Source organism: Physeter macrocephalus, chromosome 10 (assembly GCF_002837175.3).
Source record: "Physeter macrocephalus isolate SW-GA chromosome 10, ASM283717v5, whole genome shotgun sequence".
NCBI lineage: Eukaryota > Metazoa > Chordata > Mammalia > Artiodactyla > Physeteridae > Physeter > Physeter macrocephalus.
In genome coordinates, this window is record NC_041223.1 from 58072084 (window position 1) to 58088967 (window position 16884).

At 34.1% G+C, this 16884-nt stretch overlaps 1 protein-coding gene across 5 annotated transcripts in view; it reads right to left on the bottom strand.

The window, feature by feature from the left end:
- Positions 1–16884, bottom strand: part of GRIK2 (glutamate ionotropic receptor kainate type subunit 2) — a 677382-nt gene that overhangs the window by 66783 nt on the left and 593715 nt on the right. Inside the window, exon 15 of one of the 5 annotated variants that reach the window (XM_028494617.1) lies at positions 8262–8313. The exons of the other annotated variants lie outside the window; for them this stretch is intronic. Within the exon in view, the coding sequence (XP_028350418.1) occupies positions 8278–8313 (36 nt within the window). The 3' untranslated portion in view covers positions 8262–8277. Of the gene's footprint in view, positions 1–8261; positions 8314–16884 lie in introns of those variants that run through there. 5 annotated transcript variants of the gene reach the window in all.

Sequence of the window (16884 nt, forward strand, 5' to 3'; positions counted from 1 at the left end):
GAACCCGTGTCCCCTGCATCGGCAGGCGGACTCTCAACCACTGCGCCACCAGGGAAGCCCAACACCACCAATTTTAAAGTCATTAGATCAAAGAAAATTTGAAAAATATTAGTTTAGTAGTCAATTATTAATTTATATAGGGGACACAGACTCATGCCCATTTTGACTTCTGTCCTTCTAGTCGGACTTCTATCCTGTTTAATCAGTAAGAACCTCTCTTATTTCATTCAGTCTGACTCAGTTGTTACAAAGGAAGTGACTCAAATTCCTCATTTTATCTGCTGGCTGGTATGTCAAACTTGACTAGTTTGGATCTATCATGGATCCATTTTCACATATTGTAACATCTTAAAATTGTTTAGACAACATTTAGAGCTTGCCATAGACAATTCAGTAGTTTTCAAATAATAGATAAATCAATAATAATCTATGTCAAAGTAGTTATAAATATTTATATGACAAGTTCTGTACCCTGTAAGTCATTTAAAAGAAAAGATTTTTATATCATTAACAGTCATAAGCTAATATTATCTGATCAACACTGACATCAAAATAACTTTGGTACAGTCTATTTCCGATTTTTTTATTTCTCACTGTGAGCTATAGTTATGGTAACCTTATAATTTATTGACACTATTGAGAGTGAAAGAAGGCACAATTAATGATCAATTTAGGAAACCAGTTATTAGGTGAAACTTTCCTGGAAAAATTGGGACATATGTTCATCCTAGTTGTAATGGAAAAAGATGAAGGATTCATGGTCAGGAGTCCTGGATTCCATTACTAGTTCTTCATCTACTAGGGGAGAAATCTTGGGCAAATATCTTTATAATAAAATTTCCCCTATATAACTTAGAATATTTTTTCCTGCTGTGCCTTCTTTTCTAGAGTACTATGAAGATTTAATACGTATTGAGTCCTTTCTATCTTCCAAAAAAACCAAAAATGTATTTAAAACATTAGTTCATTTTTACCATAATTTTGCATAATCCCGGGACAATAGAAAATGGATCATTATTTTTTGAAAACTGCAGATATGCATGAAATAGAGTAAGACATCTTTTCAGTCTTCATGAGTTATTTCATCTAATAAACACTACTATGTAAAACATTATGCATTAAAAATGCAAAAGCAAATAATTGAGGCTAGAAATGTTACTAAAGGTCCTATCATGTGGGAAGCTCAAAAAGTGGATGTTGTGGGCTTCCCTGGTGGCGCAGCGGTTGCGCGTCCGCCTGCCGATGCAGGGGAACCGGGTTCGCGCCCCGGTCTGGGAGGATCCCACATGCCGCGGAGCGACTGGGCCCGTGAGCCATGGCCGCTGAGCCTGCGCGTCGGGAGCCTGTCCTCCGCAACGGGAGAGGCCACAGCAGAGGGAGGCCCCGCATATCTCAAAAAAAAAAAAAAAAAAAAGTGGATGTTGTACCTGAGATCAGTGAGAGGTTAGGAATGACTACGGGCAGAAAGCCCAATAGAGGCCACAATAATCCAGAATGTGGCATTGTGAATGTAGAGAATGGAACATCAGCTTAGTAGAATAAAACAATATATATATATATTTATTATAGCTAATATGATTCAAGCACATGCCAGTATCAATAAATTCAGTTACATTTATTTTCAAGGAAAACTGTCTACCTATAGATAGACAAATATGTTTGTATTTCTAAAGGAAAAGAACCAGGAATTGTGAAAGTTATTTCAGCACAGAACTATGGTATTAACCCTTAAGTAGCTATTTGCATAGGTACTATTTTATTCTAGATACCCAAAACTGCCCATATTTATGGCTACTTATTAAAGCTATCTTTAATTATAAAGCCTGTGAAGCACGGACCATATGTATTTTATAATCCTGGAGCCCTCTCTACTCCTTGAAAGATACCTTACAGATAAGCTTTAAATATACAACTGGATTAAACAATAGTAAATATATTTGAAAAGAAGTCCTGAGAAAAACAGAAAACACCTCAGCAAGAGAATTCACAAATAACTATTTGTCTTATATACAACAAAACTCTGTGTTCCTGTTTCTGTTTCCTTCCTCCTCCTCCTCTTTTCCCTTGTCCTCCTTGTTTTTAAATGTAGAGTGTGAATTGTTTGATGGAGTTGATGGGGTTAGGGAAAGTACTTAATTGCTTCTCTCTCACTCAGCATTTGTCAAAAAGGAATTTAGTGAGCTCTGAGGATTCAATTTACAGAAATATTTTTAAAGCCTTATAAATATGAAAAGTACCTATATTTAATTATGGAAAGTATCTTATATCTTTAAAATTATATATGACACATATATACATATTGATCATCTGTAATATAAAGTGATATCTAAATTATGTGTGCTAAATAAAACTTGCACACATTTTAAATCCTTTTTATAAAGAAGATACTTTAATCATCCAAAGTAGTAAAATTTCCTCAATAAAAGCAACTTTTACAATTTCATTTAATCTTTAGAATATTCCATCTCTTTTCCTGTTGATAAAAAAGTTTAGTTTGCCTGGATAGTTCAAACTGGAGTACTTCTCTTAAAAAGCTCTGCTGAGAAATCATTAAAACTTGCCCACTGTGCTTCCACAAACTGAATCTGATTTTGTGACCTTTATGTCTCACTTTAAAAATTTCAATCTGTCTGAAATCACTAGCTTGGTTTTTCTTTTTGCCTTTACCAAAGGCAAAACTGCTTTTGACCCTCACCCACATAGAGTATGATTAATGCCAAAGTGGAACTGCATTAAGCATTTGCTTTGATGAGCTCATTATCTTTCCTTTTTTGCTATTTTTCTTTGAGTCCTTTCTGATATGTATGAATGCTCTGGAAATTGACCAGAGGCTTATGGTGATCTTATGCCCCCCTAAATAGGCTTTTATCTATGCCATTTCAAATGCTCCAGCAATATTAGAATGTATCATCCTTTTACTTTGCGAACATAGAGCAATCTGTTTATTCAAAAAAATCAAATAATAAGGAAGAGACTAATCTGAGGTCATGTAACTGTGTCTTTCCTTGGGAACAACATCATGAATCTCTGTGGAAAAGCTGTTTATGGCTGATTTCTGAAACCGGCTGATCTGCTCCTTTGTATCTATTTCCTAATTAACATAAAAATTAACACTATTGATTACGAGGACATGTGCACAAAAATGAAAAATTTTCCATTACTGCAAATAATGTATGAATCTTCTATACAGTAATCCAACTCTAAATGACTTCATTGCAAAAAAACAAAAAAATTCTACCATTTCTACAAATTCAAAAGCGGTATAATTTTTATTAATAAATGTAAAATTATATGTTTATATATATATGTATCCTCTTTTTCTTCATTATATACTTGGTGTGTATCATGTGCATAAATAGACCCAGAAATTAGATTACAATTTGATTAGCTAAGCTAATCTGACTCTCTCATACATGATATAACTTGGTATTGCTTATTCCCTATGTGCATATTGATATAATTATTAAAGAAGCATGTGGAGAACATAGAGGTTTTAAGGTCAGTTATAAACCATGTTTACAGAGCCTTTTCTACTACTTCCAGCAATAATGACAGAATCAGACATACAGAATTTATTTTTATTATCACTAATCCAGGTGCCAAAGTATCATTATGAATATGAAAACATTTTTTAGGTTTCTATTTCACAGAGAATTGACTTGACATTGAATAGAGCACCACAAATAATTAGGGGGACATTTGCTATAATTTTCTGAATCTCCTTGAATTTTCCATTGGTCCATAAAATAAATATATTACCCCTTTAAGTATTGTATTTTACTTTGCTAATATAGGAACCTGGGCTCACAAGCAGCTACATATCAAAGTCCTCTAACACTGTCATGAAGTGTTTCATATTTTTTTCAATATTTTTATCCTTTATAAAACAAAATAGCAATGAGTAGCAAGCTGTAGGAAACCACAGTAAATAAGATTTGGGGCTTTGGAGTCGAATACCCCAGCTTCACACTACTTGCTTGTCATTGGGCAAGTTACTAAACTTCTCCAAGCTTCAGTTCCCTCCTCTATGAAATGGGAATGAAGAACTAAAGAATGTATGTTATGTGTAAAGTATTTTGCATGGTGCCTGGCACATGGGAAACACTCGGGAAAGAGAAAATTAATAACAATTAATAATCATTGACTGTTGAGACTCATTATCACCAGAGGCTAAGGTGGGACTCCACAGAAAGGAAGAATGCAGTCAAAAATTGTTATATTTGACAATATTATTCTAGCATGCATCAACAAGAGCAGTTTGTGGAATGGTGGTTTACACTTTAGCATATGCATCTTACACCTGTAGGATCTTCCAATGAAACATTTTATTGTACATACATAGAGTTACTTCTTTTTTATTTAATTTATTATTTACTCAACATAGGGCATTTTAGTATGCACATTTACCATTAAAATGAAGGGACACAGTATTTTCAAACTTTCCATTCTACAATTTATTCCCTAAGGTAGATCTAGAAAAGAATTAAGAAATTAATCACAATGAAACATGTGTCCCCACAATGACCCCATTAATTTATTATTTGTTTATGTCTACCTGTCATTTTTCAATATTCACTTACTTGGCTTGGGCCTGAAGAAAAGAAAATTGTTTCCCAAATAAGATACTAAGACACCATTGAAAAATTGGAGTAGGCTTAAAAATCCTCTCTTTGACTGTTGTTATTTACTCAAATTAGAATAAGACTTTTGAAGGAATTTCTGTTCATAAAGCCATCTGAAATGACATGCTTACATTTTCATATCATGTTCTGACTCTGCATGTTCTAATCTTCCATTTCCTCTCTCAGAGATATTCAGACTTCAGAGGGTGTTTAGAATCACTTGCTGTTAGTTACAATGATCAAACTCATTGATTATTTTCAGAGAACATGAAATGTTAAGTGGAAATTTGAGTTAGAAAAAGGAACAAATATAGCATATAGTAGTTTGAACTGGCAGCTGTGAAGTAAGGCCTGAGTTCAAATCTTCACTCTGGCACTTTATATCTGTATTTTCATCAAGTCCTTAAATTCTATAAACTTTAATTTCCTTACTTTTATATGTGGATAATAGGAGTGCCCAGATCATAGCCTGGTTGTAATAATTATATGAAATAAATCATGAAAAGTGCCTGTCATATATTTCCAGTATATAGTAAATACTCACTAGATAATAGCTCACCATATTATCAGTGTGGCAGAAATAAATCATTCCTACAAATAAGAGGCAATTCATATGTTGGTGACCCCATACAACTAAAAATATTACAATTACTTAATGTATTATCCATACTGAAATGAAAGGTAATAGTTTCCTGTTGCATAGAACAAATACCTATATATTTAGGAGACTGTTCCTGGAAGATGCCTTATTTCTTTGAATCAATCTCACATTTCCTCTAATAGCTTGAGAGGAGTCATGAAGCATAATCTAATATTGTATTAAAGCCACTGTCTGTTGTAATCACATTGTTAGTAAATGTCTGCTTCTAGAATCTAATACTATGAAAATATCCAAGATAGCAAAAGTACTTTAAAAAAAATCATAGTTTCCACTAAGGAAATAAGGACACTAAAATTTATTGTGTATCAGTGAGGAGCTTAACCCTCTGTTAAGTGTGTTTCATGAACTTCCAGGTATAAAGAACCTTGCAAGGTAGAATTTCTGAGCCCCATGATGTATTGAGGAAACTGAGGTTCAGGAGAAATAATTTTTTCCAGGTAGGATAAGTGAGGAAAAAAGGCTTGCAAGTTCTTATGAAATAAAAAATTACTTAAGATAATTGAATTTTCTTATTTGGACAAAACCATTGCTAATCCCAAATTTATTAGCTAACTAATTTTTCCAACTCACAATTCATTTGCTTTCTTCTCCCAAATGAATTGACTAGAAGTGATATCAAATAAAAATGCCCTAAGTGATATGATGAGTTAAAAATCTAATGTTCTATCCAAGCATGCATGTCTCAATCCATAATGTAGATAACACACTCAAAGACTAACCTAATTAATAAATGTCTTTGATAAAGTAAGAATCTGAAAACATCAAAATCACTGTGAAGTATTCATGTACAAAAAGTCTGAGGTGTGCAACAGAGGGGGACTGTCTGCAAGGACATCCAAAAATAATTAACAAGCTCCTTAAGGTTCTTTTATGAAAATCAACAAATTCAACATACTTTTACTGAAAAATTGGGGCTGAAAAAATGCATGGCATTTATGCAGTGCAGTATCTGATTTTATTGACATTTAACACCCAGATTACAGATTTATAGATGTAAATTAATTTTCTCTTCAGATCATCAGCAATGTATTAGCATAGATTTTAAGTAAAGTTTAAGATCCATTCTTTTCAAGTCAATTGGTTGGATCTATAACATGCATTAGCTATATATTCTAGGTGCTTACAAGAATTAACTCATTAGAACCCTATGAAGTGGGTACTTTTATTATGCCTCAGTTACACAGCATTAAGTAGCTCAATTCAAATTTAGACAGTGGAACCTCAGTACCTATATTCTTTGTCATTACACTGTTTTGCGATCTCTTTGGCAATCTGCAATCTCTCATAGTGCAGATTAGAGTTAAAAATAACTCCAAACATATTGTCTAATACAAGCTATTATAATACTGTATATATCTCACTGGTGAAATACTACATACTACAGATTCAGATGTTAGAATACTAATAAGAGAAATTATCTCAAAATTCAGTTTTCAGTCACACGGTTAGTTAGCCCCTCATTATTGATGGTGTGAAGCAATATACAAGGTCATTATGATTAAGTTTTATAAATCATCTACGAAATATAAACACACACATGTACACATATACACATAGACCTACCACTGGCATAAACCCTGAGCTTATCAGTTCCCACAGCACTGAGTTATTTGAAGCAGTAGATGAAGGAGAAAGAAGGCAGTTTTATGATCTGATAAAACAGATAGAAAAGAGAATATGTTCTTTAAATAGTTTCCAAGGTAACTGGTTATGGACTTACATTTATAAATAGGGGTACAGAGAATTTTAAGTCCAAAAAGAAAAGGGAATTAATGCTACCATTTCACAGAAATGAATGCAAATCAAATGAGAGATTAAGCCTGTAGAAAACAGACAAAAGAAATTACAGAAAAAGTATTTATGTTGACTATATATGGACAAGACTATATACTTTGTAAATCTATACTGATTGGAATTTAGAAAAATGAAGATTTAAAAATGTAAATCTATAAGTATAATTTGATCAATATAAATATATTCATGTAATTAAATACAACTGTATACATAATTACTTATAAATTTTATTATGCTAATAATTAATATACATCTAATTAATTATAATACAGGAAGCTAATGGTGTTTAACACAAATTCATTAATACGATTTAGCACATATTTAATTAATCCCATATGTCTTATACTGAGTATCATACACCTAATAGGAATTTAACAAGCAATTACATTTTCATTACCTTTATACACAAGGTAAACTTACTATTAAAAATGGTCAAAGATCCATCTGCATTAGGCTTAAAATTTCAATGTGATAGAAATTACTAAAGCAAAATTATGTGATTATTTATGGAATTAATAAAGGATTACCACCTATCTGTTTTTATTTTGTTTGCTTACCATTAGAATTTCATTTGCTATGATTCTAAAGAGCCAACCTAAAATGCAACCACTCTGAATGTAGCCATCTATGTCTTCACCAATGTCTTACATAAAAGTGTTCCCCAAAATTAGTATAGAGTAAGTAACAATATAACTCCCATGCAGTGATATGCAGACTACAGTTCTTAAACTGAAAATGACTTTTACCTTTTTTTCGTATATGTAATAGATTTTTTTTTTACAGATTCACTTATTCAACCAGTGAGTGTTGGCACTGTTTCAAGCATGAATTATAATAGAATGATTCTCTGCTAATGGTCTGGTGCAATATCGTAATCAGGTCTAGAAGTAATACTCTTCCACAGCTTCACCATGTCATGCAGGGAAGTGAAGTACTAATGCATCAAAACAAGATTGAAAATACAGGCATATATGTTCAAGCATGCCTAATAGATAAAGCAAATAAACCTCCAAATCTTTCATCATGACATTTAAAACACTTTTATCTCCTTATGACTAACAAGGCTAGTGCGATGAAAAAAGAAAGCTGTCAAGTTCAAACGATGCAGAAAATATGAAAACTGACGAATGTGTGGTTAGTTCAGGTAAAGTATCCAGTCAAACCACACCAACACAGTCAGCAGTTGTTAAGTCACTCTTCTCATTTTGAGTATGAGGCGTAACTTGCACACATACACTAAAATATAATGAACATAAAATTAAAAGAATAATTTAAGGGTACATCTCCATCATTATAAATTCTGAGTTCTGTATTCCTTTGTCACTTGATGAAATAAAAAAATAAGTTTTCATTTTTTGAATTCATATTTGTAGCCCACTAAAATAAAAAGATCATATTTATGAGTGCTCTGAAAAAGAATCAAATGGCATTTAAATCCTATCACAAGTGCATTTAGTTCAATTTAATTGCTAATTTGCAAGAGATTGAAATCCAGACATTGAGATAAAAGTGCATAAATACATATTCAAATGTAGTTCCTCATAGTATAAAATGCATGTGACATGAACTTTGTAAGAGAGACACGTTTTTCTCAATAGCATGAGTATAAAATGTGCAATAGGTTTTACATTACATCTTTTCACCTTTTGGACAGAAAGTATATGATGTAATTATATAATGTGAGCAAAAATATTACATATACAACACACTTTGATATAAATTAAGTTCTAAACATATGTGCACCTTAGCATTGTCTTTCCTTTCATTTTCCATTCTATTTCATTACCATTTTCTTTTTTTCCCCCCTCTCTTCCACACTCTTCTATTACTACGGATGCTCTCTGCATCGATCCTAAGAATTTTCTTTCAAGGCCATCCCGGGCTATCACTTCACATTCACATTTTTTGCCATCCAATGATTACCATTTGGCTTCTTTTATTAAGGGATAAGAAAATTATGCATATTTATAGTCCTGGTGTTTGGCTAATGGAGATGAGCCTTATTTATTGACCACATCTGCTTCATTGAATGTAGCTAATATACGTGTTTTCAGAATAAGATCCAAAACATGCACAAATGTATCAGAAGGCAATCAATCTCCAAAAACCATGGAAGACTTCATACTCCCTGTTCAGAGAAGATGCCAGAACGTGACTGAGAGAGATGTGGAACTACTTCTCTAGACAGCTGGAAGGAGTTAGGACTTTATCATGTTACTGGACCTGAAATATTAAGAGGCATGGTGGCTTTTAAGATAAATGTCTCATTATAATGAATGAACAAAGGTTCTTCTAACAATGTAACAATGTCTAATCTGGAATACAGCAAAAAAGCCATCCTTAAGAACAAAATACTGGATGATATGGCATCTCAAATTCACTTCATACCTACACTGCTGATTGTCCAGGACTGGCACAATTGACTTCATTTGCTTATTATCTGACTAGTCACTGAGTCTGGTGAACTCTAATTCACAGCAATACATTTTCCATAATATTCTATGAAGTCCTTGGATTTAATAGTGACTTCTCTAGTGTTTCTGAAGAGGAAGACAGGGTGTGGAGAAGGTAGCAACCATGGGACAATGAAGAGCTCAACTTTCATACATTTTCTACATTGGAGAGCTATGTGTGTTACTTTATTTGAAAAAAGTATGTTGTTTCTTTAAAGAAAAAAACAGATGCTTTAAAACCACTGCTCTAAAAATGTAGTTTAATTTCATTATTGGGTTCTGATTTATGGATCATCTTCTGGAAAATAATCTTATGAAAAGACCCTTTTTTGCTTCCATAACTAATTCTCCTTGAATTGATTCTGAAATGGAGCAGGCTTTGATCAAATCTCATTAGGAGAAGATGCTGTTAAAAGTGAAAATATGTATGTGTGTGCATGTGTTTGATGTGTATTCATATGTATAAACCACAAATATATCTGTGATTCTACTAGGGTTATTGTTTCAGTTTAATTCTTTCTAAATAACTGCTGAATAGTATTTCAAAACTGGGAGTATCCTTGAAGATTCACTGAAGCCCAAAGAAAATAAATGAATCTGGGTTCCAATGTTCCAGTCAAGGGGAAAGCTATTAAAGATACATTTTGTGGAGGATAATTCTTTTTTGGCCAGGTAGTATCCCACACACAAGAATGGGGAGTTTAGCATCCCTTATCTTCTGGGTTAGGATGCAGCCAAAAAGTAAATCTCATTCCATACATTTCCAAATGACTTTTCTACTGGGGATGGTAAACTCTCCAGTTTAAAGTTAACAGATTATCATTTAAAATCGAACATGAGCCAAAGCTCTGTGTTTCCAGTTCTGTTCTTTCCCCATTACATAAACACCTATCGAATTAATAACTTTAAACAAATATTTGAGACTTTTTGGTAATTTTACCCATTTGATATTTGAATATTAAACCTAATTTATGAAAGGTTACCTCAAGTAGCTGTACCACACATAGAACATAAGATTTTTTTAAAAAGATCAGCTTTGCTCTGCCTGTGAAAATATTTAATTTGCTTTTATTTTGTTCAGAATAAATGATATAAGGTGTCCATGTTATGGACAGCAGTATGGCAAACATGCTTTCCAAATTCTCAAAAATTATGGTTATTTTCAAGCTCATGTTCCAAAAATAAAACCAGGATAGGATTTCAAGAATTCGAAACCTAAGGTTTAAAAAAATCAACAAACCTAGTTTAAGTAATTGTAGGTAAATAATCACTAAATGTTCCTAAGACAGCATTAATCAAACACAACATATTCTCTTTGTGATTGATAGGAAATTGTAGGGCACTTTCAGGTAAGAAAAGTTTTAAATTTATTTTGGCTCTACTTCATATGAAATGAAAGAGTGATTTCAAGTAAATTTCTCACCAAGCAAAATATTTTGATCATTAACTGAACAATTACATTAATATACAAGTTAGTAATAATTTAAGCCAATGTGTTATGTAATATTGGAAATCCAATAATATTTTGACAGGACACTTATTAGTGCAAAAGTGTGTTAATCAATAGAGAGAAACTCTAGGTTTACAGGTGCACTAAAGATTTTTTGTGGATGTTCTAAAAGATGATGACAAGAAAATGACAATTAGAGACACAGCAGCAGTTCACACTGAACTGTCTACCCAAGACTGATGCAGCAGGCTTGAAATTTAAATACTTAATGTGCAAAAATAACCATGATTTTCTATAGTTAATCTAACTTTGATCTGAGTTTGAGTTTCCTATGATAGTGGGATATGCAAGAAATTTGGGAGGATGAAGAGAAAACCAACCAAAAGACAACTACTGATTAAGCTTGCCAAGTTTACTCTGTTCCAGGTTAAAACCATGACTTTAGTGTATATAGTAAACCAATTAAAAGTTCAAGCTTTCTGTTTGAGTATGGCCATTTATTGCCCAAATGGAACAGTTTTGAGAATGAAGAGTGGGTGCTAAAATAATTAAAAGGACTAAATTGACTTAAACGGGTGAAAATCAAGACTATCCTAGGAAAACTGGATATTTGGACTCTATCTTTTAGAGGTGTTTCTCTCCTTTCAAGGGAACTTCCCTCTCTCTTCTTTTTTTTCCAAATCCAGCATCTGAGTGAAGAAGGAAGCAGATTTATCTTTATAGACCTGGAGTTAGTGGTCTGGCTCTCATGCTGTCTCTAGGTTCTTCCATGCCACTACTGAGATGCCATTCATTTTATAAGGTCATCAACATCTTGTAGGTATGTGCAAATGGTGCCATCTGGATCTTTTGGAGCATTTCGCTGTATGCAGTCTTCAATTTTTGTCTAATCTAGGCACATTTTATCCCTGTAGTGGCACTACACTGAAATTTTGGATTCCTGTACACAACACAAGGGGTGATGATAGCAGTGAATGATAAGAAAATGGCCATGGCTTTTGCATTTTCATTCATGCCCTTTTCATTTTCTTAAGCTTCACTACCCAGGACTTTCCTCCTTCCTGCCTTAAATGACACCTACAATTTAGATGAGACTGAAGAGAAGCCATCCTTTAACTTATCTTCCTTCACATTTAGATTAAATTGATGATTATTCAGTCCACCACCCAGATTAAAACTGAACAATTTAATGATAATATATGTATGGTAGAGTGACCATAAATGTGAACTTCATGGTGTTGAAGCTTAACTCCACACATTTCATTTTTACAAAAAAAAATTATTTCTGAAGAAACCATCAGAAAACAGAGTCATTAGAGAAAGACACAGATGAATGACATGAAAGTTATTTTTCTGCTAAGAGGAAGAGACTAGGCCCAAGTTATATGAATAGTCAAGGCTAAGGATTAAAAAGACCACCCACAAATTCTCTTTGTTGAACTTTGATGACAAATTAATATAAATGAATATTCATAACCACCAAAAAATCAAAGATTCCCAGCTTCTTTTGTCCTTTCAATTTGGCTTGACATAGTGGATGTGAAAATACACTGCCTGGCAGAGACAGAATTCAATAAATGTTTGCTTTCATGTTTTCTATATTTCTTTCCTTCCATCTATCCATCACCTAAGCAACCACCCAGCTATCCTCCTACCTTTGATCCCTACCTCAGTCTCATTAACCATACAACTCTGTTTTTCATCAGCTCACCTAAGAAAATTAAGGCCATCTAAGTGAATTCTATTTTCTCATTTTCATTTCAAACTACTTTTTAAACTCTACTTTTCTTCTCTGTCCATTTCATCTCAGAGGAAGAAGAAAGTATTTTCTTTTCCATTGTTCCTTCTTTGAAATTTTTCTTCAAGGCGTTCAAATGATAACTCCTCTGTAAATTTACTCCCATATCCCTTCTTTCCTGACTTTCCATGTTAGAATGAACCACCATTTCTTTGAATTCCTAAAGAAATCTGAGTGTATTACCATTATAGTAACAATTTTTTTCTCATAGTATGGTAATCTATAGGGCTGACATCTCTACTAAATGGTAAAATCTTTTAAGTCAAGGATCATTTACCTCTTTAAATTGGCTATTCATGTCTAGTAGACTTTGAGAATTAAAGATGCTCAGTTGATGATTTTTGAGCTGCATGATGTTGATGACGTAGAAAATGCACCGTATGACCTTCTAACCTTCTGTATGAGTGTCTGGGCTAGTCTTTCTCAGGTATCTAAGATGTTAAACTTTAGTGAATCTGTTGTATAGTGAGCACTTTTCTTAGATTAATTCACAAGTTAAGAAATATATCAGGATTTTCTGGTAAAGATGGTATTATAAAAAGAGAAAAAAGCCCATTATGCTAAGAAAAAATAAATATATTAATAAACTTGAAACAAAATAAAACAAAACAAAGTAGAAAGGTTGATGGAATAATGTCACCAGACTGCTTGAATCTGCATCAGGAATCAGGCAGAGATGGCCAAGAATTCAGCTCATGTTGTAAATGGAACACATGTGTTCCAGGCAAGGTGGAAAAATGGAGCCTGGCTTACTGTTTGGCATGATAGATTAAGATGGAATTCTATTGCCTAGGGGCATGATTTATAAAAAGCTGCTTGACTAGGGACCCAGGAAGATGTAGAGACAACTGACTGACCAGGAACTAGGCCAAGTTGCCTGTTCTGAAAAAACTGAGAGGGTCATGATTAATTTGCTGCTTCTAATCTTCTACTTTTTCAAAGACAATTTTAATTTATTTATTATATGATGTGTGTTATGCACTGAATGTTTATGTACCTCCAAAATTCGTATGTTGAAACCCTAACTCCCAATGTGATGGTATTTGGAGGTAAGGTCTTTGGGAGGTAATTAGGTTTCTAAGGTCATGAGGGTGAGGCCCCCGTGACAAGATTAGTGTCCTTATAAGAAGAGGAAGAGACACAGAGCTCTCTTTCTCTTTCTTCTCTACATGAGGACACAGCAAGAAGGCAGCCACCTGCAAGTGGTTTTTAAAAGACCTTGAGTAAGTTATGCTATTGCTCTTATATTTCTTCTCAGCTCTTCAAATTCTTCTGCCACTAACATAAGAAACTACTTTAGAAATATATCAGTACCAATCTCCAGTTCTACTTAGGGACCACTAAGGTACTACTTCACTCAGAAAGAAATGTCCCTTTTCTTCAGACTCAAGAAAAGCAGTTTGGAGAAGTGTAAACAATGATAGAACATTCTTCATTCTGCTGAAAATAATCATTTGTGAAGTTGTCTTAAAAAGTTTCAAAAGGCATTTGCCCTTTTTGACAATCTCAGAAGCTATATGCTTTGGGGAGGGTATGAGATTTAATGGGAAGTGGAGGGGAATTGTATAGAATGCATGAAAAATACCAATCTTGGGGCTGCCTCAGTTCCTTATCTTGGATTTCCTCCTGCCTGACATGTTTGCGCACCTCACCAGCACCTTTTCAAAAAATGTTAAATGTCACTTCTTCAAAGAAACCCTTCTGACAACAAAAACAAATCTCGATCTCCAATTATATGCTTTTCTGACAAGTGGCAGTTTTCCTCTCTGGAAATCGCCATAACTTTAATTGGTCATTATTTGTGAAGTAACTTGCTTGTCCCTCTCCTCTGCTCCTGGCTGCAGCAGGACAGAGACTAAGCACTCACTACAGCACCTGATGCTTAGGAGAAATTCAATGAGTATTTACTGAGTGAATGAGGAGAAGGCAAAATATTCAGGGGCTTAAGATATAGGGAATATCTAACTTAAAAAAAACCAAGTATACTTTTTAGGGTTCCCCTGTCACCAAAGTGAAGTGGGAGCCCACATGCTAGAAGTAAGAACCAGTTTCACCAGAACATGTTACCAAGGCAGAACACTTGCGTGTAGTATAAACACATGCCTTCCCGCAGCAGTCAAATGTGAGTCCTGGAAAATCTTATCTCCATCAAGAGGGATGAAGAGAGAGCCACGTCTTACACGCCGCTTCTTATACTCCAATAATCGCAAGTCTTCCAGTGAGCCCTCCGGCATTCAGCAAATGCCTCTCTGTGCTCCACATCTTCTATGAACATCCTGCTTACCTTCTAGCTTTAACAGATATCTAGTTCTCTCCTAAAGATGGTGCTTCCCCTATAGTCCTCTCCAGTGGTAGCTTTCTCTTTCCCCTAACAGATCTTGTGTCACTGAGTTGAGCTGAGGCTCTCTTTTCCTATCATTTCTCTTTCCATCCCATTTTCTTTTACTACTCCATAAATTGCTTCATGCTTTAAAATCTCATATCATCAGATCATCTCATCCTCTCTGTCTTGGTGCTGCCTTTTACTCACCCTCACTTTTCACAGAGTTGGGTTCCTTGTTCAGAACCACGCTCCTTTATATTTTTCCTGTCTCATAGTTGATAATTCCCACACCCTGTCCTCAAAGTCCCTGAACCCTATTTTTTCCTGCCACTTGGCCACTCTCTCTCCCATAGTCATACCATAAACTCTGTGATTACTAAAAATTGCAATACTTCCATAATCAGATTTCTGAATTCTACCCTCGGATCACTACTTCTAATTTTTCCAACAATCTTTCAACCCTAACACTTTCTTACTGTGTCTTACCCTTTGATAGCCTCTCTTTCCTCCTTACCCAGCTTAAATTCCCTGCTCAATTGTAAAAATCACTGTCTATTAAGAGACCACAGTTCCCTTACCTTTCTTACTTCCATCTTTGGCTAAACCACAACCCAGCTTATATCTAGCTTTCCATCTAACTGCTTGCACCCATACAGCTGAACAGGGTGCACTGTAGAGAAAATTTCACAACCACAAGGGCAAATCTCATTTTAAATTAATATCTAAAACCTCAGGTTAATCTTACCTACTGCTATTCAGCTCCTTGCATCTGCATCAATCCATTCTGCCTTCCCTTCCTTTACTGGCTCCTAAAGAAAGTCAGTCACTCCATTTGCTCTAGACCTCATCCTTTTTCACTTACTCAAGGACATTATTTCAAAAGTTTTTCCCACTTCTACATCATCTTTCCCTTCCTACTGAACTATTTCCATGAGCATACACATGATATTTGTCCCGTTTGAAAACAAAATATAACAAAACTATTTTATTTATCTCTACTATGACAATAAGTTATAGAATGTTATGCCAATAAGTCATATTAACACAAGACAACTTATGTCTGTGACCTTACTGAAATTTGGCTATCCAGCTATGGTGGGTTCCCAGTCATATGTGTCTTTATCTTAACCCCTACCCACCATTATTTGAGGAAATATGAAAGTGTCCTTGTTATTTCCAACCAACATAACCTTACCAAAAAATGACAGTTCTTTCTGTGCTGGCTACTGATTATCTTCTTAGTCATTTATTTCTCAAACTTTCTGTTCTCAATCTATTGCTATTCTAACTCTGGATGACAGAAATTGGGAGAAATGTGGAGACTGTAGAAGGAACAGCTTACATGGAAACAAGAACTGTGAGAAGGAGGGTGGGAGCTTTCTGCTGGATTTGATTGATAGTTAATGATGAGGTCTCTCATCCTTTGACTACCTGTGATCAAAGAACATTTGTAATCCAGACACTTTACTGATACAACATTTAAAATGAAAATATATCAAAAGACTTTTCAAAGAGTGGTAGTTCAGTGTCAATAGAATAAATTTGAATTTAAATGTCACTTTACTAAAAAATATAATTCCCATGTGGCCATCAGGAAGAGTAAAATTCTATTCACAGTAACTGAATTTGGGAGATTATAACTCTTTGAATTTGGGAGAGTATTCCTATTTGTTTGTTTACTATGCAACATCTGTTTACATGACTACTGGATGCAACTAATTGGTTGACAATATGATATGTTATCCAGAATTGACCATGAGAAATGAGATGTTGTGACTCATGA